The 27,869-nt window shown below is 46.2% G+C and overlaps 1 protein-coding gene across 1 annotated transcript; it reads left to right on the top strand.

Annotated features, from left to right (window-relative positions):
- Window positions 1-1,856: 1,856 nt before the first annotated feature.
- LOC119440570 (ornithine decarboxylase-like) lies at window positions 1,857-24,807 on the top strand. Its single transcript, XM_049662969.1, has 9 exons — window positions 1,857-2,018; window positions 10,950-11,039; window positions 11,495-11,591; window positions 11,683-11,759; window positions 11,953-12,119; window positions 15,799-15,933; window positions 17,910-18,075; window positions 23,064-23,217; window positions 24,638-24,807. The coding sequence occupies exons 1-9, from the start codon at window positions 1,887-1,889 to the stop codon at window positions 24,805-24,807; spliced, it is 1,188 nt and encodes a 395-aa protein (XP_049518926.1). The 5' UTR covers window positions 1,857-1,886.
- The last annotated feature ends 3,062 nt before the right edge of the window (window positions 24,808-27,869 follow it).

Below are 27,869 nucleotides of genomic sequence, written 5' to 3'. Positions count from 1 at the left end.
CGCGGAAGGTGGGGCGGAAGCGCGCTGTCTTCTTTCGCACGCGAGGCACGAGGGGGGGGGGGGGGGCGACGGATATGGGGGGGGGGGGGGGTGCGTTCTGCTGCTTACGGCGCGGCTCTGCGGGTGCCGTATCTTGAAAGCGTTATGCGACGTGGACAAACTGTGCGCCCGCGCAGGCCTCATCTGAAAAGCGATCTGTGCCGTGGACAAAGTGTAACTAGCGCTGGTAGCTTCCTATACGCTGTACTTTCGACGTTTGGTTCGCGCTGAAGCGAGAGACAGCACGAAGGTCAAATCGCTCGCTGCTGCTGCAGCGCTTCCTCACTCCAGCCTTTTGACAGCTAGTTTCCGCAGTCATCGAGCCAAATGTGTTCATGTTTACCTGTGCGCACGTGACACCAAGATTGTTAATTTAGTTAGTGAGCGAATGTTAAGAAGTTTATACGGCTGATAAAGTACTATCCTTAGTTCGTATAGTTGTCTACTAATTTGCTATCGCAATCGATGCTTCACCGTTCGGGCGAAACTGCAACATTTTTAAATTTTTAATTTAGTTTTTAAGCTCCCAGTTTCTGCGTCCTCATTTTCGTATATATGGGGTTCACAGGCCTGCCTCCGAGCCTTCGACGAAAAGTGGAGAGCTTTAGGGAGCGTCAAACCCATAGTGACAAGTGCAGTTATGTTATGATGATGTTAGCGTGGTTTGTTGCTTATTGTCAATTCAGTTTTAATACGGTACGAGGTCAGTTTTAACAGCGGAGCTGTTTAAGCCCGGCGTAGTGTGTCTGCTGAATCCAAAAATGTGGGCCGATCCTGGCGGCTGTGCAGAACGGGTCTAAGCGCAATGACACATACCTCTGTGAACTAGCGAGGCTGAGCCTGGCTAAGTCTAGCTAAGCATGGTTGGGACTACTTAAGCTTAATCAATCATCCACAGGCAATTGATAGCCAATCAATAGCTAATCGATAATCGAGAAATAGTCAATAAATTACGGAAAATGCTGGGGATGACTTGGCAGTGCTTAGCCTAGCCCAAAAGCCAAGACTAGCTAGGTGCCCATCAGCTCCGCTGTCTCTTTAGCATTGCGTCTCCAGTGCAAGCTACGCTAACGTTTTTTCCAGCACTTAACTTTTTCGTGTTGCCCGCCACAGTCTCTGTGGTTGTGGTGATTTGCTGAGCAAAGGCCACGGGGCTAGACTACCGGTCACGGCAGTCGCATTCGGATAATGAGAAAACGCAAGAATACTCCTTTTCTGAGCTATCGGTTCGCGTTAGAGAACTACAGCTGACGTGAAAATTGACGAAGAGGACGTCAGTACGGACGTATCCTACAGCCAGACTCCGCCTTTTGTAAGTAACGCCCTATCAATTCAATTTCATATTATTTTCCATGGCTTAGACGTTTACCAGGCTTTCCGTCGTGGCATCCTTATCTATATCATCGCATTCATAACTAATTAATTGCACCCGCCGGGGTGGCTTACGGCTACAGCGTTGCGCTGCTAAGCACGAGTTGCAGGATCGAATCCGGGCAGCGGCGGTCGCATTTCGATGGCGGCGAAGTGCAAGAAAGTTCGTGTCCCATGCATGCCTTGGGGGCATGTTAAAGATCTTCTGGAGGTCAAAATCAATCCAGAGTCCCTCTTTACGGCGTGCCTCATAATCAAATCGTGGTTTTGGCACGTAACACCCCAGAATTCATTCAATAATTAATTGCATGACAATTATTTATTTCTGCAGACCAGAGTGACGCGGAGTAGCTGAGATATTTCCTACCTCAATCTCGCCACAGCAACCCATTTTTAAAAGAAGGAAATAAACAAATAGGTTTGGTATGGTTTTCAGGCCACCGTTGCGACAGGCTCGACAGGCTCGTGCCAGTTCCATGGAATCCTACAGACTGCTGAACAAGTTGCGGCCTCGCAACGGCCACACCTCCGGTGTTTGGTGGCCAACACGTCAGGATCGGTTCTTGGAGGCATCGGGCGGTGGGCGTTGGACTTCAACTATAAGCCCGGTCCGTAAAAGTATATATCTTCTATCTTACAGTCACCTGACCTTTCATGTGCTCCAAAAAGAATATCTTGTAGACCTATAAAGCTGACTCCTAATTCCAATGATCACAGAGCTGTGCGTTTTGAGTCCTACATTTGAGCTCTTTGTTAGGCCTATTTCGCGAGTGTGGTAACTCTTAGTCTGGAACCTACTTGGATGCACGCAAATTCAATTTAATATCAGTGAAACCACGACGATTTGTTGCAATGTACAGGCGGGGACAAAACAATACGGGTTCTGCGAGCGGCAACCCAAATTCGTTCTGCGCCTCTGACGAAGCAAGCGCCTGGTGTCGAGGCATGCATGGTATTGCGCATGAGCCTCCTTTTATGCTTGTGTGCCTATCAATTCGCCTGCTGTAGTAATCGCGATGATTGCAGGTGATTACGCTAGTAAAACGTTGTCTTTTTCGGCCGTTATGCAGTGCACACTGTAAAATAATTTATACCCCTAAAAGTGGGAACTGGTGTAAATACGAGTATGTCTATAACTCACAAGCCTACACCTTTTTGGGTGTAAGCGTCTGAGCTATAGCCAATTTTACATCTTTTTCGCTCTAAGAAGGGTGTAACGTTTTGAGTTATGAACAGATCCACATCCTTTTTCAAGTTTAGTGGAGTAAATTATTTTACAGTGTACTCTCCGCTTGCGGAAACATACCGCGCTCCTATAGCGTAATCTTGCGCAATCATCGCGATTCTGACTGCAGGCTGGAAAGAAGTTGGCGTATTGGCAGGCAAACACGTATGTGCAATATCATGTCTCAACACAAAGGTGCTTGCTTCATCAAATGGCGCAAGAATGAAGTATGGCACGCGATCGCAGATCCCGTAATATTTTGTCCCTGCCTGTATCAAATTGCTGTAATCGCATGACCATATCAAGGCATTGACGCGCAAATAGTTGAGCTTGATGCATTAATCATTGTAAAATGTAACTCAACATAAAAGATGTCGACAGCTCCCTTCATGATGGCGATCTCGCGCGGATATTGGCGCGTGAGATTGCGGAAGCAATCTCATGCTTAAGCCAGGTGACAAGTGTGTCACGACGCCATGTGGTGCACTTAACAGCATAGACATAGCCTACCTTGGTGCACATCGGTCGTAATGCTCGCATTCTATTGCACCTATTGAAAAGTATGTTTCTGTTCAAATAAGCCGTACACCAAAGGCGAAAGTAGGGTGTACAAATACGTTGTTTTGTTGAATTATGCAATTATAGTGCAGTTGCGAATAAATTATTCTTTCTGCGCTCCAGCAGCGCTCTGAGGACACTTGTGGACTGCTTAACCTAGCACAAGAAGAATTTGAAAAATGTATCCTGTAAAACGCTAGTCTTATCGAATTAGCAACGTTTGTTTCTTTCGAGGCACCCAGAGACCACTCAGAGGGAATTCGTAATTGCTGAACATGGACAGTTGGTTGCGCGTCAAAAGTACCTCGCGTGAGCGCTGTTCTTGGTATAGGATTCGAATACAGCACCATAAGCAATTATAACGTAATTGCAATTTCTTCTGTAGGCCGACTTCAATTGAGCACAAATTATCTCACGATTTATTTATTTATTTTTACTCACAGAATCAATGTTAGGGCATTGAAGCGCATATCTGTAATAAAAAACACTTTATAACTTTATTTCACTATTTCCAATTGCTCGGTATGAGGAGCGTTCGTCGTCACACGTTTTCACACCATAATTCATCTCGACCGGCACATCATGTCCAGTGCTCGTCACTGCATCCGTGAATTTCTTGGTACATAAAGATCTGTCCTATAGTGTGGTAAGCAGGCCCATACCAACAGACAAACCGCGAGAAACAAGTGCGTTCAGGATTGAGAACCTGTCACCGTTGAGACCAAAGGGCAGAAACTCATAATTTGCTTAATATTGCCAAGTCGGGAGCTTAGACCAAGGCTCTTTTCATGCAACGAAGCAGCTAGATATTGCGAAAGCGTCTTAGGACTGTCTCATACTGCATGATTTCTATCCAAATAGAACATCAACCACCGAATTAGCTTTTCGAGAAAGATAATTCCTGTTATGAATTGCTATTTTGACGATAAAGAACACTTTTTTTCCCGGGACGTGGCGCAGAGTAGAATGGAAAGCGTGAGCTTTCAGAGTCCTTCACGTGTAAGCAAGTGTTACACGTCTGTAAAACGTGAAAGCGAAAGGCTGCCAGCTCTGGAAGAAGACGACGACGAACGCGCGAGCAGTGGCACGACCACGAGGGACAGTATGGGAACACTGGCATGATCAGCGGCATTGGAGCCAGCTGTGGAAGAAGACGACGACGACGAATGCGCAAGCAGTGGCACGAGCACGTCTCTGTGACCACGTGACGTGTGCAATCTGGCGCGCAACTAGGGCCACCTTTAGAAAGCCACAACCATGGAGCAGCCGTGGCTTTACAGATCAGCGGTTATTCGGGCACGGGAGAGAAGACTGTGGGTTGATGGAACGCCTAACAAGCGTGCTACTGCTGTTGAAAAGAGGTACGCGAGAAAAAATGAAATAAGACAGATTAATGGTCGTAATGGTGTTACTTCCCACATGAATATGATAGAACAAGCCTTTACAGAAAATTACCGCAAATTGTTCGGTGCCCCAATTCACGTAGGAGTACGAAGCAAGTTTCTTGAATTCCATGCCGCGTGTAGATGACGAGGTAAAAGCTAGTCTCGAGGAGCCGATAACCGTGCGAGAAATAGAGCGCGCGATCGAAGAACTTCCTACAGGCAAGTCTCCGGGTCCCGATGACTTAGGAGCGGCGATATATACGGCGTTTGGATCTGGACTTGCTCAAGTGTTGGAGCATGTGTACACTGAGGCATATGAAATGAAACGAGTGCCACCTTCTTTCAAAAATGCACGCATGGTTTTAATACTTAAAACAGATGATCTCAAGGCGCTTTTATCTGTTGGGGCATACAGGCCAATTAGCCTAACAAATACCGATTACAAGATACTCACGAAGGTGTTGTCAAAGAGACTTCAAGCAGTCATTACAAGTCTTGTCGGTCTGCATCAAAGTTGCGGCATAAATGGCCGCGCCATTGCTACAAACACCCATGTAGCACGAAGCGTTCTGGGGTGTTGCGACGCTTTGTGCTTTGTTGGAGCTCGACCTGTCGAAAGCCTTCGATCGCGTGTCCCATGAAGTTGTTTTTCTTGTTTTGGAATACGTGAATGGCGGAGAAGTAATTTTAGATAGTTTAGATTTTAGATGGCTTAGGGATTATTATCAATAAATCTCTAAGCGCAAACTTTTCAGTGATATCTTCCCTCAGGCAAGGGTGTCCTTTAAGCCCATTGCGTTTTGCGTTATACCTCGAGCCTTTCTGTTTAGCAGTGATAGACAATGAAAACATCCGAAGATTTAAGCTACAGCTTTCTGAAGTCAAGGTGCCAGCATATGCTGACGATATCGCAGTATTCTGCGAGGATCGCGACAGAGTTCTTGAAGCTGTCCGTTTTGGTTCGCGTTGTTGTATGCCGCCGTCGCCACCGCCGCGTAACCGCTATCACCGGGAATGCGAAAAAAAGCACCCGGTCTCCGCCGGGATCGAACACAGGCCCGCTGCGAGGGAGTCGGATACTTTACCACTGAGCCACGCAAGCGCTTGCTGGCAGGCAGCAGAAGAAGGCCCGATAAACGCGCGCTAGGCAGGCGCGCAGGCGCAGACGACCAGAGCCTCCACCAGTATGGTGGCGCCATCTAGTTAAGGCGCCTGCAAACGCCGCGTGCGCAGGCGCAGACGACGAGATGCGATTCAGACGAGGCACGCAATCAACGCGATTCCAGCCTCCGCCAGTATGGTGGTGCCATCTAATAAGGGTGCTTGCAAACGCAGCGTGCGCAGGCGCAGACGACGAGATGTGATTCAGACGAGGCGCACAATCAACGCGATCCCGATGTGAGATGTGTGCCACGTATACTGGATACCTCTTCGGTACACGTTATGGCGTCTCCTCGCAAGGTACGAATCGCTGCTGAAGAAGCGAATCGAAGAGCTACGTGCGCGGCTACAACCAGGCATCATCGGGTTCAGCAGACTGTTGGGCAGAGAGCATTACAAGGTGCAGCTCGCCGTCGACGTCGAGCGGACAGTCCAAATCATTCTCGTCAAAACGAGGCGAAGAGACTTTGCCGCGAAGACCCTGTTATCGGTGGTGCCGAAATTGCTACTCTTGAGCCACTCCATCAGCTTAAGCTGCGACTGTGCCGCGTGTGCCGCGCAGGCCTGTGACTTTTTTTCTTTAATCTACACACAAACACGCTACCCGTAAACACATGGTTAGATTAAAAAGCGATTTACGTCCCATGGACACTAAACTGCTTACTTTGCAAAAAACCGGAGAATATCGAGCATGTGTTCATCGATTGCTGGGATCCATATTCATTGGGATGTCTTACAGCGGACACTTTAAAAAGAACTACCTATTACACCTCTAGGCATTCGGTTTTTGCCAACAGATAACGAAGGAGCAAATCCGTACGATATGTTTACGCTCCTTGGACACTACAGTCTGTGGAAAACGCGAATAGCAGTGCGACCTGCGGATGTCGATACCCGTCCGCCGAGAATTCATTGAGAGTGTCGCATACATTCGGGAAATATACCGTGCGCAGAGTGAGCCTCCTGAGTGGGTGGCTATTGTCGGTGATTGGATTAAGCTGAAGCGATTTTAATATTACAATGTTGCCAAAGTGTGGTTGAGATGTTCTAGCGTTTAAAAGTGTATTGCTTTGTACTGCAAGCAGGCAATAAAGAAAAAAAAAGCAGCCGTGGCTTCAGGAAAGCGTGCTCGATCGTCTCGCGCTGCGGAGGCCCGGGTTCGATTTACACTCAGACCGAAATTTACAAAATTTCTTTTTAAAGCCACTAACTTACTTTGTTTACAGGAACTTCCCTGAGAAATGTGACGTCAATCGGAGTATTTTTAGACGTATTTTTACTCTTTGTGGCATCGGCCATCTTTTGTCATGGCAGTTTCGCCAAGGTCACGGAAATGTCACGGAAAGGTCACGCCAAGGGCACCATCAACATAGCCACCTAAGGCTTTCGCCTTAAAAGTATGCAGGATATAAGTAGCCCCTCGTACTTCAGCAAACAGAGCAAAAACGGGGCACAGAAAAGGGTCCACATGACACTGGAGCTGGCTTGCAACAGATATGTTTATTGTGCGAGTGCGGAATATATAGGCAAAGAAGCATGAGTGAAAACATAAACAGCGTGACAAACATGAAAAGAATGACTTGAGGTTGCAGGTTGGTGGGGAGGTGTTAAATTTGCAGACCACGCTGCTTGATGGCAAATGCCTCGATAATTTCGCGTGTGCGCTGGTCAGCGTGCTTATGGATGATGGTGACTTTTTTTAAGGATGCATGCGCACGACCTGCAATGCAGAGCAAAATTGCTGCTATTTTTGTTTTATGTTGTTGGCGCGCTCCCGGAGGCGGTAATTGAGGCTCGTCCTGTTTCTCCTACGTAGGAGCGCCCGCACTTCAAGGCTATTTTATAAACGACTCCCGTGATGCAGCCAGTGAGTGGCGCCTGATGCTTCTTATCGCAACCTTTTTTAGGGGGGTTGGCTCGGTTGACGCTTCTGCATAAGGCGTTCAGCTTGCCTGGGGCTGAAAAAACAACCGAAACACCGGCCCTTCCGGCGGCCTTCTTCAATCTATGGGCCACCCCGTGCACATAGGGAATGACAGCCATTTTCGAAGTGTTGAGCTCGGATTTGCGTAGCTTCTTCCTTTGGTGCATTTGCGCTAACATGTCTTCCGCTAGCTGTACCAGGAGGACGCTCGGAGAACCAGCCTGCAAAAGCTGCTGTACCTGGCTTTCAAAGGCCATTCAATCTCGTGTATGCACGATATTTGCAGTGCATTATGGAAGGTGGATTTTGCAATTCCCCTTTTCACTAACCTTATGTGAGTGAGGCAAGATGCACTTTTTTGAGCGGGGTGCATACCTCCAGCAGGAATGTTCTTTCTTGACCAAAAGGAGAAAGTCCAGAAAACGCAATGTGTTATCCTCCGGTAGCTCCTTTGTGAGCGTGAGATCTTTCATAGTATCTGCAAAGCTCTTGTAGACGACTTGTATACTACTGAAGCAAAATCGTCTTCAGTCACTTCAATGAAGACGAGTAGTCGTCGATGTACCTGAACACTTTCTTGGCGTGGGCCGTTGGGAGGTTCCTTTCGATGTCACGGTCGTAGCGGGCTAGCAACAGGTCACTCAGTACAGGTGCAAGGCATGAGCCAATGCACATTCCTTCGATTTGAAGGAAGCTCTTCCCTGAAAACTGGACCACTATGGAGCACAGATGCAGCACAGACAAGTCGAGGAACCTGTCTACACTCGTTTTGCACTCATTTTGGTACCACATGTCCCCGTATGCCTCAATGCCTTCGTTTACGACTTCAAGGAGAAGTGGGTGGGACAACGAGTAATAAAGACCCATTACATCGATGGTGAAGGCTGACATCTCAGTTGTGCTGGGGGAGCCCAACTGCTCAGATACAGCTACTGAGCTGCGAACTGAGAAAGGGTCGTTCTCCTCTAGTAGGCCAATGTATTTCTACAGAAAGCTAGCAAGCGGCTTCTGCGAATAACCTCGTTCTGACACAATCACTCTGAACTGGCAGTCGGGCTGACAACCAACGTGGGCCTGGATGCATTAGTTCGCCATTCAACCAGTTATTAGACAAGGAAATCTCGTATCTGCCAATTTAACACTTCCCCACCCACCTGCAACCTCAAGTCATTCTTTTCATGTTTGTCACGCTGTTTATGTTTTCACTCATGTTTCTCTGCCTATATATTCCGCGCTCGCTCAATAAACATATACGTATGTTGGAAGCCAGCGCCTGTGTCGTGAGTCCCTTTTCTGTGTTCCCTTTTTGCGTTGTTTGCTGAAGTTTGTCTTCGTACCAACGAGCCCGGCTAGCCACAATTCTGCAGTTCCTCGTGTATGCGCAAGACCTCGGACGATTCGCTTTTCAAATGCAAAAACGCCTGTGAATCATGCATTGGGTGCACACTGAAGAACCTCAGGTGGTCATAATTGTTTCGAAGCCCACAAATATGGCATGCCTCATAATGGGATTGTGGTTTTGGCAAGTAAAACTCACAATTTTTTTTGTTCTAATATAAATATTGTTACGTGTGGTTCCTATGGTTTCGTACGAACAATGCCGCAAGCATATCAGGCCGACCATTTGTGGTAATCTGCAGAACTTAAGCTACACAATGTAATAAAGGACTTGTTGCTGGGCTAGTTGGTTCATCTTATTCCGTAACGTTTAGACGCAACCAAGGACGGAAAAAAGTCAGGAAAGGAAAGAGCGTCCCTGTCTCTAATGACAGGGACGCTCTTTCCTGTCCTGACTTTTTAACACGAAAGTGTTTTATGCCGGGGTCCACCAAGACTTCACTGACGTATTTCCGTCACGGAAATACGTCAGCTTACAATGTACACGAACATAATACAAAGAAAGAAACCAGAAGAAAAAGTTCCACAAACATGCAAAATTTGGAAATCGAACCCACGACCTCTCGGTCCGCGACGATAGATCGCCGAGCGTTTAACCCATTGCGCCACAAACGCATTTGCAGAGAACGACACAGACGCGCCTTATATATCTAACACTCCTCCGTGTACCCGCGCTCTTGCTCGGGGCGGTGCCGCCGCCTACGAGCAGAAAAGAGAAGTACTGCATTATGACACTAACGCGCACCGACAGTGAACGCTTCGGTGGTCTCAGCACTACGACGCCTCGATGCCAGCATTCGAAGGACGCTGGCATCAAGAAGCACTACCAACGCCACCTAGGTGGCGTTTACCGTACTCAGCTCAGCGTTCACCGTACTCAGCGTGGCCACCGCAATTAGCTCTGAAAATGTTTCTGAAGTTGATCGCGGAGGCTGCAATTACGACGCGCTGTACGCGCTGATTTGACTCGGTGACGATTCAGTTACGTGCTTTGTCTTGCGCGTTGTATTAGTGTGTCAGTTACGTGCTTCGTCTTTCGCGTTGTGCTAGCGTGTGCAGCGTAGTGCAGCTTCCATATGCACGACGGTTGCTCATGGTCATCGACGTTGGTAGTCGTGATGGAGGAGACGTGCCACCAGGCGTCAGCGTGGGTGCATCAACGCCTAAGGGCGCTTTAGCCACAAAACACCAATAGACATTATATATCAATGTGCAATAAACATTACACTACTTCTGTGAAGACACGTTTCACTTTCGTGTTCTATACCGATTCCTATATAAGAGGGATCAACCACATTTTTTCCGTCCTTGGTTGCGTCTAAACGCTACGGAGTAATAAAGGACGTTACCAATGATGGTTCTCGGATATAGGTAAAGTTATTAATAGGGGCGGGCACTAAGAAATTCGCGGATGCGACATACACGTTCGTATATGTGTGTTCATGATGTCAGTATTCAGGTCATCATTTCCCTGTGATTGCTTTTTATAATGAAGTTAAGCTATCTCAATCAAGATCCCAAAAGAGCATTCGGGCGACGAAAGTCACCGAATTCGAGGAGTACAGTTCAACATCGACCATCTGAGATTCTTTAATGAGCGCTCAACGCATCCGTTACACTAGCGTTATTGCATTCTGCACTCTTTGAAATGCGGCCCGGAAACAAACTCATGACATTTGGAATCAAGAGACGAGTACGTGTACCACTTTCAACGACTATTGCCTTAGAGACGCATGAACATGATGACAGTCACTGCGAGCGATGCGTAAAAACACGAGCAAGAAGCGGGGTAGATGTGTTGTGGCCACGATTAGCGTCACACTGCTCATATGTGTCTTTCTCTCCCTATTGACTGTCTCTTGACAAGCATTCGTTGTGTTCTGCGCAGGCCCAGAGACACCGAAATCAAGAAAACGGAACGTTTATCTTTAGCCGCGGAACTGCTGAAGAAGCGGCACGAGAAATCAACCAAATACAGGTATTTAAAAGAAAAATCCATTGTTGATATCGAACCCAGTGGCACAATTTAAACGGACTCCATTTTGGTGGTGTGTGAAGTAAAATGGGCAGTGACGGGATGTGCCGTGCAACGTAATCGAAGACCGAGGTCTAGTGACGTGAAGTCTAATGTAAGCCGAAATTGGTCGTGTTCACCAGATCTGGAGTCAGTGATATGACGGTAAAGTTGATGTTACTTGAATTCAGAGATCTCTCTACATAAGGCCCTACGACTAACTGGAGATAGGCACAAGCTTATAAGAGATGGTCCAGGGTTAACACATGGAAGAAGACACAGAGACGAGCAGCTAAGTTTGTTGCTTTGCTGAAGGACCTGCGCCACCGCGCTCTTTGCGCGATACTTGAAAACCATGCCAATGCGAACGTTCTTTGCCTTGAGTTGATTCTGTGACCAATTGATTATACCTTTTGCAGGATGAAGATGATGCATTTTTTGTTTGCGACCTCCGGGACATAACCCGGAAGGTGGATCTCTGGCGCCAGTGTCTGCCCCGTGTGACGCCATTCTACGGTATGTTGTGACCGACAGCGTATACACTACTGGCATGGCTGGATTTTTCTGGGGGAGATATCGTTTCCAGCCTTGTTCTGTTCTCTTGCAGCCATAAAGGCATGCGGAGACCCTGTGGTACTCGCAGAGTTGAACGCCCAAGGAGTAAACTTCGATTGCTCAAACACTGTGAGTGAAACGTACACGAAGTATGAGTTAAAGCCAGTTCATTATGTACCTGAAAAAAAGTTTACGAAAGTTCAGTCATATGTCAGTGTCCTATCTTTTCTCTAGTAGAATGTGCGTTTCGGAATTATCAATAGCCATCAGCACGTTCTTGCTATGCATCTATTTTTCATTAAGACGTAATTTTTATTTACAGCTAGAGATAATGACTATGCTTGAAATTGGTGTTCACCCAGAGCGCATAATCTACGCCCATCCTGTAAAAAGCACGTCCCACGTGAAGTTTGCTGTACAAAACGGCGTGACGCTTATGACGTTCGACTGTACCGAAGAGCTGCAAAAAATCAAGGACAAGAACGCCAGGTAAGAATAAGGTTTTTATTATTTTTTTCAAACTCTAGCATCACGAGGACCCGTATTGATGCTACCGTTATTTAATGGCACCGGTAACCTCTACTACTGTTATGTGGCGGATGCTTCCGTTGTGGTTTCCGCCAGTGAGCAGCGTACAGAATTCGGGCGTTCCTCAAGCCCAACAGCCTCTGCCTTTAGACACTTCTTTGCAGATACAGCAATCTACGCATCGATTGTAACGCACTTCATGCGGATCATTAATTGCTACTCTTAGTCACCGGGTAAATTTCAGTTGCTTCGTTTCCTCTATTACATACGCAGGTCTATCAAACACATGCGTATACATATAAAGAAAAAGAAGAAACAAAATTTAACTTGGGTAATTTATAACAGTTGCAAATGTCTCCACGAAAATTCAAACTTCCCGTTATGGTTCTTGCCAAAAATCCACGAAAACTAATGTGATGAGTGTTGAAGTTTAAGTATCTGTGAAAGAGGATAGATGTATGAACCTTCGTAAGCTGCAATTAAGAAGAACGTTTGAGCAAGTTTACTAGCTGTGAATTAAGTGGCACACATTTTTTGGAGGCAGTGGGTAGTGGTGGTGGTATGTTGCTTCACGCCGAGTTGGGCTAGCAGATTTGACCGGCGATCGCTCCGCCTGCGCACATTGACGACCCACAAGTAGCCGTGGCCTTGGCGACATCACTATCAGTAAACTTTGCTCCCAAACAATAATCGTCATTGGTGTGGTGTGCTTTTCCTTTCTGTACCGCTGCGCGCCCGGCACTTCCCGGTTACGACCAGAATGTGCGCTATCAGGGTGAAATAACATTCTTGATAGGAGAGTAGCCAGTGCAATGTTTTCAAAAACCTTATGGCAGGTTAAGGTACTGGCAGTTGTTGGATCTTTGATGTAGCGTAGTTGTGGCGATGTCTTTCCTGCAGGCAACATGATGGTACTTGTGGCATTAATAAAGCTCACTTGTCATGCATCAGAACTCTCCACTAAGCTTTTTCTGAAGGTGGGGAAGTGAAAGCAATGTCGCATATTAAGCTACATTTTTTATTGCCATAATATAACACCAACTTGCGAATCGTTTCTACGAAATAACGTGAAATTTTATCCTTGCGCACTATGTTGCATGCGTGTATAAAGCGTGAAAGTTACGGTGGTGCATGGGCGGGTGAGGGTCGACGTGTTTCGTGAACCTTGATGTCAGGCAAAAAGAAAAACTAAGGAGTGAAGGTAAGGGGGAAGCTGAGTGTGAAGCGAGGAAAAATTTAAATTGAGGATAAGAAGACAAAAAAGGGGGAGCTTGCCTGCCTCTGGTTAGGACATGGAGCATGCGGCATTTCATTCTTGTCTGAAATTCTTATTTGAGAGCCATATGGCTCTAGCGCAATTTCTCTGCAGTCTCTTATAATTTTCTTCTAGAAATGGTGGCCTTGTTTTGACGGAGAAATACATGCTGCGGCTTTCAGGATAATTCGAACCATTTACTTACTGCTTGAAAAGCGCTGCCGTAAGCAATCGTGTGACGATTCTAGCGAAAACCACTCCCGCGTATTTGGTCGTTCGGGTTCCCTAGCCGGGATAACTGACGCGCTGATAGACACGTTTAAATTCCAAGCTCTCTTTAGGCTTAATTAACGAAAGGTTAATTAACGCTCCTCAAAGTTTGCTACGACAAAAAATCCGGCAGATCCCACGCCCTGTGGGAATCGATGTTATGCGAAGCAGTGTGCGGGGAGCCTACCAAGTTAACGAATTGACCATGACAGCACGAAGAAGTAGACGGCTGTTTCATGACCTACATGACACGCTTGTCATGGCATTCATGTCATGAGTCCTCAGGATTCCCTTTCGCTACGCCTAAGAGACCTTAAGGCGAAAGCCTTAGTCATGCTCATGGCTATGACTTCGACCATCACCCTTTAGCATTTTTCTTCACTTGGTAGCACATCCGAACCAATTCCATTGTTTTAAGTGCTAATCTTTTTTCGCTGAGCCATGGTCATGACTATGACTTCTACCATCATCCTTTTAGTTTCCTTCACTTAGTACCCACGTCCGAGCCCATTTCAGTGGTTTTCTTCTTTCGCTGTGTCATTATCATTTTAGGCGGCTGTTTCATGACCTACATGACACGCATGTCATGTCATGACATTGACCTATCATGAATGACCTAACATGTCATGACCTATAATTTATGTTCGCCATACACTCTTGTCATACTATGCCAATTTTGGTACCTACCAAGTTAACAAACCGACCATGAGAACACCAAGACGTAGACCGACATGAAAGTCATGTCTCATGACATTCATGCCATGACCTATCATTTATGTTCATCATACACTCTTGTCATACTATGCTAATTTTGGTACTTACTAAGTTTACGAAATTGGGTACCGGTCCGGGACAGTGGCCTTGATAAACTCGGCGGTAATGCAGTTCCACTGAACGTGAAAGCCGGGGAAGTGCGAAGCCGGTGTTTCCCTTGTGTTTCCCTTGTGTTTATTTTGTGTTATCCTGTGTTTATGTTGTGTTTAGCAACCCATATCCTGTGGTTATGTTGTGTTTAGCAATACATCGTCCGTTTTTACACCTGTGCTAAGGCACAACTAGTGGAAAACCACCACGCACATGGAGCCAAAGCCTTTGCTGACGATAGAAGCGACTTTAACAATTTTCTGTTAATTCCAATAATTCATGCATATTTCTTTCTTTTAAATTATTCTGAATCCTCTTAGTTTACTTTGAAGCGGTTTTGATCAATTCTGCACTTGTTTTGAACCTGTTTTGAGAACTTGTTCTTGCGCGTTAGCACGACGACATGAGATCACATTACAAGATTTTCAATATTTTCAAGAGTTTCTTCTGATTAATGCGCTTAATGCTTGATTATTCCTATCTTTTACATTATTCTGAGTCATGTTAGTTTATTTTGAACCGGTTTTGATCAATTCTGCACTTGTTTTGAACCTGTTTGAGAACTTGTTTTTGCGCGTTACCACGACATGAGATCACATTACAAGATTTTTAAGATTTTCATGAGTTTCTTTTCATTAATTCGCTTAATGCTTGATTATTCCTATCTTTTTCATTATTCTGAGTCATGTTAGTTTATTTTGAACCGGTTTTGATCAATTCTGCACTTGTTCTGACCCTGTTTATGCGCGTGACCACGACGACATCATATCAGATTACACGCCGACAGCCCGCCTATACGTTCCCGAAGGTGTAGATGTTTTTTGGAGTGAGCTGTTCAGTTAGGCTGCTTGCTATAGGAACTCGATAGTTTATTAAGAAACCTTACTAAACCATTATTCTCCATAACGTCGGACCAAATCACAAATATTCTCGTTCGGGAATGCGGTTTTTCATTGGCCAGCCACGTTTGGTAATAATATGCTAAACTTTGTAAACTTCTCGTGATTGTTTTACGAACAATTCAAATTTTTCATTTGTGTATATATGCCTTGTACTTCACTCTCCGTGCTTGTCCTTTATTAGAACTTTATGATGCAACACAGGCGTCGTGCCCTATTTCTATATAACTTTCTTCGAGCTGTTTTATGAATTTCAATTTGCGCACTTAGTATGCGCCACTAAGCGTAGCAAGTAGATGAAGCAATGTGAAAAAATGAAGCAATGACATCTGACGCAAATGCCTCTTTTCAGGCTATTACTTCGAATAAAGGGCGACAACGAGGGTTGCAAAATTTCATTCGATCAGAAATATGGCTGCAGCGTAGACGAAGCAAGACATATTCTGGAAACTGCTCGAGATCTTCATTGCAACGTGGTTGGTGTATGGTGAGTGATGCCTGCGTGTTATTTCCGTTCCTTACTTTTTCATGTCAAGGAAAACAAACATGCGATTCTCTAACTGGTGAGAATAAAGCAATACATGCGCAGAACACGTTCACAAAAAGACCAAAAACAGTTATAATGTTGCGTGTAGTTCCAACACCAACAAACCATGTTCGGTGCCATTTTCTGGCGCACTTGCATCGTACTAATCTCGCCGCTGAATTCGAGCTCAGTGCACACGCACTTGCAACTGTCAATTTCAACTTTATTAGCAAGTGCCTAGTTAGGTTCCTCATTTGCATTTTGTTATGAATGCATGACCATGATGAAACTCTTCATTACATATTCCCCCGAAAGTTTGCCGCAAGAGTTTTGAGAATGAACGTAGGCCTTGCTTTGGCATATGTGACACAAGTGTGTGAGCTCAAAAACTGTGTTATAGGGCCGCAGGGACAGGAAGAATGTCAGTTGGACATTTCTATTTCGTCTCTCTTTTATCACCGTCTGACCTTCAAATACGTTTGTAAGAATAACATCGTTGCATTTCCTTGCTTAGCCTCTTAACGTTGCTGCCTTAACAAGACCGTCCAGAATATTCGTATGTCTTTAATTTCGTTTCAGTTTTTTCGGTGCTTATATTTTCTGGTAGACATTTGCACTAACAAGTTTACCAGAATTGTCGACACTGACAAGTGGACCTCGCATGCTGTAAACAGCAAAAAAATAAATAGTATAAGAAGCTGCTGATATAAAATGTACACACAAGTTTTCAAGCATGTCATTGTGGTATCCGAAATCCAGGCACGAAGTGCATGGTGCTCGCAATTGCCGGTGCCGGTAGACATGTCACCTAACCACAACTTTCAGAAGCTGTCTCTCTGTGCTGTTCAGCAAGTTCCAGAAGCTTTTTATTTCACTAAATAGACCTACTAATTTCTTGTTTCGCAAAGGCCGGTGTTCAAGCCGATGCGCAGCCAGCAAAGCTGTCCTAGAACTCTTACTCAAGTACCAGATTTGACGCTCGTCTCTAGTACAAACACCTTACTTGTTAAGTGCTATACGGTGGAGGGAGTTTCTTTTATCTTTCCCTTTTTTTATTTCCTTCCTCTTGAAGCGGTTAAGCTTGGTGCCCTCTTCGAAGACAAATGATAGCCGGCCTGCATTTCTGTCGGCGTGGCGTTGATATGCTTTCGTGAATGACGACAGCGATACCAATTTGGTGAACTGGATAAAAATTACGAGAAACAGCTCCATACCGTCCGACACAGTGAATAAGAGCCTCCATATTTTTTCTCAGCTCTAACGGTGGTCTCAGCACTACGACGCCTCGATGCCAGCATTCGAAGGGACGCTGGCATCAAGAAGCACTACCAACTACTAGGTGGCGTTCACTGTACTCAGCACAGCGGAGCGTGGCCTCCGCAATTAGCTCTGAAAATGTTTCTGAAGTTGATCGCGGAGGCTGCAATTACGACACGCTGTACGCGCTGATTTGACTCGGTGACGATTCAGTTACGTGCTTTGTCTTGCGCGTTGTATTAGTGTGTCAGTTACGTGCTTCGTCTTTCGCGTTGTGCTAGCGTGTGCAGCGTAGTGCAGCTTCCATATGCACGATGGTTGCTCATGGTCATCGACGTTGGTAGTCGTGATGGAGGAGACGTGCCACCAGGCGTCAGCGTGGGTGCATCAACGCCTAAGGGCGCTTTAGCCACAAAACACCAATAGACATTATATATCAATGTGCAATAAACATTACACTACTTCTGTGAAGACACGTTTCACTTTCGTGTTCTATACCGATTCCTATATAAGAGGGATCAACCACATTTTTTTTTGCTCAAGCTCTACGTCGCCAAAGACCAACTAGACGAGAAGCTACTTGCTATAATGCAGGAAACAACGCGCAGTCACGAAAAATTACTACGCACTTTTACATTTCGTACAGGAATAGATAGACAAGTCGATGCCTCTTCCCACAGCTTCCACGTGGGAGCTTTCTACCAGAACCCGCGGATCTTCGCTCGCACTATACAGATGGCCAAGGCGGTGTTTGATGTGGCGTCGGATCTTGGAAGGCCCATGACGATCCTCAACATAGGAGGCGGCTTTCCAGGGGGAGTTCGCAGCCTCTACACGTACAAACAGGTGTGTCACCGTTACTATGTCTTATTCTTACCTGTCCTTTTGTGTCACAAATTGCAACAGAAGGTTTTAGGCATTACGTACCCCTGCTACAACATCTTTATAAACTTCACAAAGAGTTAAGAGTACAGGCTCCCGAAGACTACACAACATGTGTGCGCCCTACAATAGTGAGAAGGGGCGAGATCGGCGATAGTACGCGCAAGCGCGCAAAACGCACTCTAGTGCGAGCGTCGATCATCTGCTACGCTGTTAACTTTAGGAGACTACGCACCCTGATAGTTTTGTCTATGGTTCTGTTCACAAAAAAACTGCAGCAAATCAAAAGACATTTGCGAGCGTCGTCTGCCATGTTTTCTCTTCAAGGGTGCACACGTCCTGGCTTTGTTATCTCTGAGGCGCCATCGTTAAGATCAATTCGTGATAATAATCTCGCATGTGCTGCGAAATTTTCATTTTCCTTTTTCAACTTAGTTTCCAGGTGCATGTGCACGTCGAATGAAAAATTGGAATGGTTAAGCTTCGTCTTTAAGAGTAGAACGCGATAGCATTCAAAGATCCCTGACTGCTTCTCACGCTTCCCTGCAAGTGCAGCTTATGTAGACGTATTGTTTAGCGGAAAACACTGGCAACGAACGCACGCACGAAGGCGCGAGTTCTGGCTCTTTTTTTTTCCCCCGCCCGGCCGCGTATATTGAAAAAAAAAAAAAGGCACAGCGCCTTAGCAACCGTGGTTGAACGCGATTGGCTGAAATGCCGCCGGCGACGCTCTGATGTCACGCCGTGAGTATTATTGCCTTTTCGTGTCGCCCACGATAGATTAGGTTAATGTTAGGTTAGCTCAGGTTAGGTTAGGTTAAATTAGGTTAGGTTAGGTTAGGTTAGCGTGAAAGGCTTTAGGTGGCGCGGCGTACTATTACCGCGGTTGCAAAGGGCGTCGAGCGTCGCCGGCGGCGTTTCAGCCAGTCTCGTTGAACCACGGTTGCTAAGGCGCTGTGCCTTCTAGATTTTCAATATATGCCGCCCGTCCGGCACCGCCGCTACCGCAGATGGCACGGTGCCGCTCCGTGATTGGTAGAAACGCTGCACCCGCCGCGCTGGGATTACTAGCGATTTTTTGCTGGCGCTGGCGCCGTGTTTATTCCGTAACCGAGTCCTTAAACTAGTGGTTTAAAACAAAATAAAATTTGAAAGCACGTCGTGTACGACACGTCATAGCCACGCATGTCCTATGATTTGCTGCAGTTTTTTGTGAACAGGACCATGGACAAAACTAGCAGGGTGCGTAGTCTTCTAAAGTGAACACCGTAGCAGATGCCACTCGCACTAGAGTGCGTTTTGCGCGCTTGAGGGTTTACTTTCGCCGATCTCGATGCTTATCGTCGTTATAAGGCGCTGACAAGCCGTGCGGTAGACGCCTACGCAATATTAATAAACATCTGGGAGGCTGTCCAAGAAGGTAAATAAAAAAAGGGATTAAGAAAGAGCACCATATATGGAGGGCGCCATGGTTACAGCCTCAAAGAATAAACAAACAAATAGCTATCACTAAATCCAAGGAACGAAACATGTGAACTAAAGAACTAAGTGCGTCTCAAAAGTTATAAGAATAGTTAGAATAGTTCTAGGAACGTAAAGTTATAAGTTAAATGAACGAAAAGTTATAAGAACGTAAGAATAGTTATAAGAAAAGGAAGTGTTGCTTTGAAAAAGCGCAGTTTCGCCCGAAAGGCGACGCATCAGTTGCGATAGCAAATTAGTGCACAGCTACACGAAGTAAGGATAGTAGATTTATGGGCCATCTAGACTTCTAAACATAGGCATAATAACAAAATGAACAAGCATGGTGTCACGCGCGCACAAGCCAACATGAAGGCTTCTCACTCGATGACCGCGAAAACTCACAGTCAAAATGCTGGAGTGCGTCAGCAGCAGCACGTGAATTGAGCTTCGTGCCGCCTCTCGCATCAACGCGAACTAAGCCGCGGAAACACAGCGCAGGGGCAGACTCTGTCCCCGCCGAAGATGGCTTTCAAGCTGCAGCGGCCGGGCGGGCGCGCGCGGTCTAGAACTCACCTCCCCTCCCTACCCTCCACCCGGAGCCTTGCGACCCAGGCAGGCGCGTTGCGCGCGACTGGAAGCCGAAACACTGCAGCACCTGCTCTGCGAGTGCCCTGCCTTCTCGACGGCGCGCGCCACCCTCGCCCGCACCTACCGCCCGCACGGCCTGCCCGGTTCGACCGCATAGGAAATCCTGCACCCCTGGGGTTGCACTTCAAGTCACGCAAAGCTCTTCCGTGCACTACTGAGCTTCGCTGACGACACCGGCCTGACTGATCGAATCTAAAGCTTGACCCGTCCCCTTTGCGCGCTTGCGGCGCACCGGGTGCTGCTGCTGCTGCGCTTGCGATCTCTCTCCCCTCTCTTCTATCTCTCAACCCCCATCCCCCCTGTGCAACGCGGTTGAGGTGTCCTCTATTGAGAGACAGTTATCGCGTTGCACTTAACCCAACTTTTCACCCCTTTAAACAACAATCTCCAACGGCACGCTTTCTTCCTGCTTCCCTCCCTTGCATGCGCGAGAAGGAGCCGCGATCGCCGGCTCACCGTCGCACGCTTTCACTTGCACATCCTGTATACGGCGCGCGGCGACGATTTTATGGCCCCTAGACTTTATACGGGACCTCATGGCGGTGACGATGGCAGCAGCAGAAATGCGCCTGGAGTGTCCATAAAATTGCTATCGCAATAAACCAAACAAACGGCCCCTTTTCCTTCGTTGGTCAGCGCGGGCAAACGCTTCGTGATGAGCGCAGGTAACTCCATGAGAGCTCTTTACGACGATTAAAGCATTATCTTATTACAAAAAATAAACTGTGGCTCCAATCCACGCTGTGAAGGTGGTTGGACAGAAAAACTGAAAACGACACCCACAACGATCGCCCATCGTGACGTCACTTCAATTCACACACGTGGCTCTACAAAAAATTAAACCAGAGACAAGAGAAATGTACTTAACGACACCCTTTATTGCTTCACAACGAGATTATATTCACGCTGTTCTTCTGGCGTCTTTACTTTCCGCGGTCTACCCTTATAACCTGGAATGAACTGAATTATTTGCTAGACCGTGGTGACGTCACTACGTGATTTCTATGCTGCTAGGTACTTTTCCAGTTGGAGTAGCCTACACAACCGTAATCTTTAGCGGGAAACACACGCGGGAGAAGGAACGTGCTTCGCAGTATTCGCAGACGTCATTAGCATACATTATACGGTTTGCACTTCGCACGACAGTTTTGATTGACGTCAACCCCTTTCGAAGCAGCTGTAAACCTAATCTTTACCGGAGCACGTAGGAGGGTATTCCCGTTTTATTGCGATAGCAATTATATGGACACTTCAACCGGATTTCTGCCGTCGGCGTCGCCGTCGCAGTGAGGTTCCGTATAAAGTTCAAGGGCGATAAAATCGTCGCCGCGTGCCGTATGCGCGAACGAAAGCGCGCGGGGGTTGCGCGCTATCACGGAGAGCGAACTCACGGCGAAAAGCAAACGTGACCGTCGCGCAAAAGGCTGTGATGGTATGGGAGGGAGGGAGGTGGGGCGACGCTTTGCTGCGGCACCAAAGGCGTATCTTGCAACCGGGCGCAAGGGGAACTGGCCACTCAATCTCCCACGCGAAAGCAAGAAAGCGGGAAGGCCAGCGCGGGAGGCAGCTTCTACACTGCTAACAACCGCGCTCGTACTTTGCCCGGCTGTTGCAGTCGCCCGCACCATCTCTTATCCCCACATGGCTCTGACCTTTGTATGTGCTGTGCATTCGCCGCTCAGTTTCCGTTGAAGCGATAGACCGCACGAACCTTTGCCCGCTGTGGCGGCTGCGCTTGCTGCTAGCGTTTTGACAGTCGTTGTCTGCGGTCATTCAGTGTGATCTATTCATGTTTGCTTGTGCGCGCTGACACCACGCTTGTTAATTCAGTTAGTAAGCGAATATGTCCAAGTATATGCAGCCGATAAGACTACTATCCCTAATCCGAATAGCTCTCTACTAATTTGCTATCGCAATAGATGCTTCGCCTTTCGGGCGAATCTCCGAGATTTTTTTCACACGCGCCTTATCATCCATCATGTGGTTTTGATGTTCTTTTGTGGTTTTTCTTTTGAAAACGTGTGCTGAGCTGTATGCCGTATGCCTGATTTCAAAGGAAATATGCTGTTTGTATTCAATTTTTACCCCGGCGTTTTTTGCTTACGGCAACGGCACGAAAATTTCCTTGGCTAATAGAGGTATACTGCTTCGCTGTAAAAGAAAGATTACGCACCAATTCGCTGCTATGAACGTGGATTAGCCGCGAAGCAGTATAGCACACGACATAAAGGTGACACAAAATTTAGATCCAAGGCATGAGCAAATTTCATCGCTCTTGAGCGGCTACGGCGGTCATTCCAAAGAAAGACACACGCACGCACACATTTATTTTGATTGGCGGTTTTGATCGGCGGCATACATTCACGTGGAAGACCACCGCGACCTCGGGGAGCCTGAGGAAACTAGACACGCGCGACGGGACCGCCACGCCGGGAGAGCGGAAGGAAACTAGGAACGCAAGCACTCGGAACGACTAAAAAGAGACGGCGTGCGAACGTACACATGGCCGACAGTGGCTCGCACAGCGCCAAACCTTGGAGGAACCCTTATCTACCTGAGTGTCTACTGGTCTAGAAAATGGTGCCTATTGATAACTAATCTACTGAAAATGCATATCCAAGGGATCAGACGTATACACTTTTGCATAGAATGAAGCGATTTTGCATTAAACTCGGGAGCGGAGCTTTTCCACACGCTGACTGCTGACGGACACGAAAAATGCATAGAAAATAGCCTAGCCATAGACAGTTTCCCTGTGAAAAATGAGAATAATGATATGCTAACGTTGACAGAAAGAAAGCACTGGGCATTCAGAATGTAACAGTGATCATCGCGTGCAGGTGTGTGAATCTGTCCGGCGGGCTACCGATGAGTACTTCCCCGCGTCGAGTGGAGTGCAGATCATCGCTGAGCCAGGCCAGTTCTTTGTGACGTCAGCCTATTGCCTTGCTGTCCGAGTAGTCGGCAAAAGACGCAGGGATATTGTCCTTGACGGTAAGTACTCAGCCTGGCTGTTTATTTCGGTGATGACGTATATTTCTTCAACCGTCTACTGCCCATACAAAAATTCGTCATTAATAATTTTTACAGTGAAGTTGTAAAGGGTAGGTTCCAGGAGATCATGTCCGCGTGTAGAAAATCCACGTGACCTAGCGGGAGAGGAGAGCAAAAGAAGAGCTCAACCCTGTGAGAATGCTGTGAGAGGGTGCAGATGAAAGGAGAACGGGGAGGGTGGTTGACGTAAGTCGCACCGTCCAATACTCGCGTTGGAGGGGAGAGCGTGAAGCGCGCCAACCAATGGCGGTGAAGGAAAAAAGTAGGTAAACGGAGGAGTGGGGTGTGGGAGGGGTTTCGCGTTAGCGTTGGTTGTATATACGGAACTTTGGTCAAGGACTTGCCGGGGAACGTCGTAATAAAGCGTGAGGGAACGCGCTAGGAACACTGTCGCCCGTGGACGCCGAGGTGTCCCATCCCCCGCAACCTGCTAGGAACGCTGTCGCCCGTAGACGCCGAGCCAATTCTTTCAGAGCCGGTCATTGTATAGCCATCGTCTTAGTTTTTGAAAAATACTCCATTCTGCAAATCGGAGCCGGCACTGAAGCCTCTTTCCCGAATACGTAGCGAAGGGGTCGGTTTACCATTCTGTAGCCAAATTCAACACAGGAAATCCCCAATACAGCTAAATCCCGACATAGCAAGTCCCACCAGAGCGCCAGCTTCACTGGACTTCCCTCTTCACAGGGTGAAAGGGCTCTGCCTTTTTTATGTCGGAATAATGTGAATCGTAAGTAAACGTGTTTAGAATCACCTAATTGCTTAGTTGCTAAAAGTTGCCTTACGTAATCAAATTGCTCAACGCGAAGTTTCAACTTCTCGACAGCGCATTTGCTTAGCGGGAGCAGCCGAGAATGGCTGGAAACGTCCCGTCATTGATCCCAAATTGGTGGCTTTGACCTGCCAGTGCAGTCGCGTATAGAATAGAAACGTGCACACTTCAGCAATAACTATTCCAAGATGCCTCCACTTCATCATAGCAATTGAATTACAATCAATCTGCTAAATTTTATTAGAAGTTATCCAGCGGACTTCCTTACGGCACAGCCTTGATAACATTAGGGTCCGTTGGGCGCTACCATGTCGGACAACGTCGGGCTGCTTGTTTTACAATGTCGGGCAAGAGTTTAGCACTATGTAATAGCGCATCTTGTAGCCATCAATGGCGCATATAGTTCCTCCCCTCCCCTGTGTCCAGATTTAAACTATCCAGTCTTTTGCGAGTGTCGTTCACATAAACGCATCTTTCCTGAAACCAATCGGAGAGAAAAGCACAGAGAAGGCCTGCGCGTTGTTCGCGACCACGGCTGATGCTCAGAAATCAATATCTGCAACAAATGTGTCCTCTTCTGTGTTCTAGGTGCAATTCAGGCACACCAAGACGTCTTTCTCAACGAGAGCAGAGATAACTGCGTCTCCCGTCATCTGTACGAGTTCTCAGACGTGAATATCAGTGCCCTTAGAGGTGAGTTTATGAGCTACGGGAAATTTCGATTACTTCACTGTCATAGCGCACGCAAGCCAAGGTAAAGCTGTATTTATTCAGGCAAACTGATAGCGCTAAACTTGTCCTGGATATGCCAAATGTAATGAAGTGGACAATCAATAAGCATTTGATGTCTCTCCAATGTCCGCATGTCATTCTAAAGAAGGGCGCTTGACATGAGTCAAACTACGTCGCTCGACTAGCATCTTAAACAAAAGGTGTGGCTTGTTTTCTCCTCCTGTAAGATTAAGGCGTCTGCCGCTCTCATCGGTAGCCAGGACGTGTCACGTTTCCCTATGTGCTCGTACAATTTTGTTTTCCTATGCACATCATGCCGCTTTCTTAGTGGACATGCATTCGGTCACACAGAGGGAGAAATCACTTATTATTTCAAAATTTGTTTGTAGCGTATAGCATAAAGTATAGTACATTATCAGTATAACCTGAACGATGCTCGAAGTCGGAGACTGTAGAGGGGAGATTTCTAATAGTACTAACAAGAATGAAAAGCAAACATTTTACAGAAGCTAGGAAAGGCTATAAAAAGCATACTTATACACAGACAAGCAATGACACACAACTCTACAATCGCACACGAGCAAACGATTTAAAACGTCCATGATCGTAAATAATAAAGTACATAACTAAATAAAAATGTTTTAAGCGCTAACTTCGATTTATTGAGCCACCAGCACAATTATTCTTCAGGTTAAGAAGTAATCAGCTTTGTAACGACGATGAAGTAAATGTCGCAGTGATTTTACCTTAAATAGTTCCTGGTTTAAGTAATAAGACATTAGTATATGAAGGGCGAATCCAATAGATGAGAAATTTGGGAACTGACTTGTGATTACAAGGTAATGGGAGCGTTTCAGTGAGCGATGTACAAAACTGAATTTTATAAACGGTTGCGTGTAGGTGCTGCACAGCTCTAACAAGACAGACGCCAAGAAACCACGGTCCTGTGTGTGTGTGTGACCCTGATTTATTCGTCTGTGTTTTGCTACAGCTATACACAGCAAATTCGGCATCCATGAATTCCTAGATAATTTTTTTAATGACAGTGTGTTTTGGTGTACGAAGAGAGAAGCATGACCCGTGGAATTAATATAACTTGTACGGCGTAATTTTCACGTGCTAGAGTGGGAATAAATGTGCAAGCCGTGGGATACCGTGAAGAGATGCCGCAGTTAAAATGAGTATAAAAGGCTTCTTAATGGTATAGAATGCTTCTGAAAGTTGATATACGACCTACTTTATTTTATTAAACCTGGATACAGTATGTTGATTTCTTCACCAGTAAGGTTATCGCATATGTATTATAAATGCTTACGCACATCAGCCATTAAAACGCTGTTATTGTTTTTCAGACGAATTTAATATTTCACTGCTACTAGTAATATTAGGAATGCTAAAATTGGGGTTATTGTTTGAGGAAAATATAATAAAGGTATATATTATTGCGCTAAGTTTCAGTATAACTTCTCGGGCAGCGTTTTGTTACGAAGCCTACTAAGCACTCATATAAATTTGCTATAGTAGTTATGTCACCGTCAATATTCAGGTTAATTAAGTAAGTAATATTGCGAGTTCATTTCTGTAAACTACAAGTGAACGAGGCCTAAAGCCTCGCAGCCCGCCAGCTTTCCTTTATCTCGCTGTTTCACGAAACATTTGAACAATGAGTTCTGCGCAACGACCACCCACCAATCTTTCCAGGCATCAATTTGACACATTAGTTTTATTTCGCAGCTCACACATTTTGTTGAAGCGGTTGGGCACCAATGCTGTCTGTTCTAGTCTATATTGATGTACAACCTTTGTTTTGATTTCATCAGTACCCTACGCATAGAGGTATGTTTCAGAAAAACTTGTCTTAGCAGGTATTCACTTTGTGGCATGATTATGGCTAAGGAAAGACAAGGACGGTATGTCGTTGTTCGGGTTTCTTACGCTGTTCTCGTCATTTTTTAGCCCTTGACACGTTATACGCTAAGCTTAGAAGCCAAGCATACACAAGTGATTGGTGGCAGGAGAAGCTAAAGTGCTTAGTTGATTTTTGGTACAGAGTGAGTGTTCGTTAGCCAAACGAATATGTCCTATACAACGGAGAAGCTCTTGTAGTAGAAAGCGCAACTTAATATGATATGTTATGATATGTGGCATTACTTTTCAAGATCAGAAGTCACTTCACGGCACCTTTGCTAAATCTTCCGCGAACCTGCAATTGGTCATGTTGAACATCTCGGGAAACACTGCTCATCGCTTCAATCCTGTTGAACATGTTTTCTTGCACGCAATAATTGAAGCCCACAACATAATTAGGTACCAATCCAAAGTCACAGTTTCCTCTTGTTCGCTTCGCCTCCCATTACTGCAGGAGCCTCGAGAGAGAAAACGGGATGTGTTGACCACGTTGTGGGGTGGCACCTGTAACCCTCTTGACGTCATTGAGGCTAAAAAAATGTTCTTTGACGTTAACGTCGACGAGTGGCTCCTGATGGACAACATGGGGGCTTACACGCTGAGCTTTGCGTGTGGCTTCAACGGCACTGCATTCCCGATGGTCCACTACATTGTCCCGCCAGAGGCAGTCGCTTCTGTCCGTCAAGTGATAGAGCACTCAGCCCTTCGAAGCGGATACAGCCAACCGGAGAACGCTCTCAAAAGAGACTTCTTGACACACAAACAGAAACAGAAACGTATAGGTGACCGCAGCTGTAATGGTCGTTGACTAGTGTTATTGCGACTGCCTTGATGAAATATACAATACACAATGAACCTTGCATTGCGTGTTCCGTCAAGGTAGCCATCAAGAAATACATAAATCACCTTCAGCTCTTAATAAAAGCTTCTCTTTCAATGCACCATCTGACGTTCTGTGTGTTAAATTGTTCTCTAATTGTTCGGTTCATACAATGTTCATAGCACTGCCTCTACTTATGCTGCCTAATCAAAGGTTATCATCAAAATGTGTCTAGCCAAACACCAACACACTTCCAAGCACCATTCAATGTAAACGATTTCTAATATTGGCTTGACTGCAAGTAGGATGGAGCTATCTAAATATCCCTTGGCTTCACGGCATACACCATAATACTACGGT

This window comes from Dermacentor silvarum, chromosome 2, assembly GCF_013339745.2.
Source record: "Dermacentor silvarum isolate Dsil-2018 chromosome 2, BIME_Dsil_1.4, whole genome shotgun sequence".
NCBI classification, from domain to species: domain Eukaryota; kingdom Metazoa; phylum Arthropoda; class Arachnida; order Ixodida; family Ixodidae; genus Dermacentor; species Dermacentor silvarum.
This window is presented reverse-complemented; position numbering and strand designations above follow the sequence as displayed.

Excerpts from the sequence above, each read along its gene's own strand:
- LOC119440570 (XM_049662969.1), top strand. The coding sequence starts at position 1,887 with ATGGAATCCTACAGACTGCTGAACAAGTTGCGGCCTCGCAACGGCCAC. Across the intron at positions 11,592-11,682 it reads CCGTGTGACGCCATTCTACG|CCATAAAGGCATGCGGAGAC; the intron begins GTATGTTGTGAC and ends GTTCTCTTGCAG. Across the intron at positions 15,934-17,909 it reads TGCAACGTGGTTGGTGTATG|CTTCCACGTGGGAGCTTTCT; the intron begins GTGAGTGATGCC and ends CTCTTCCCACAG.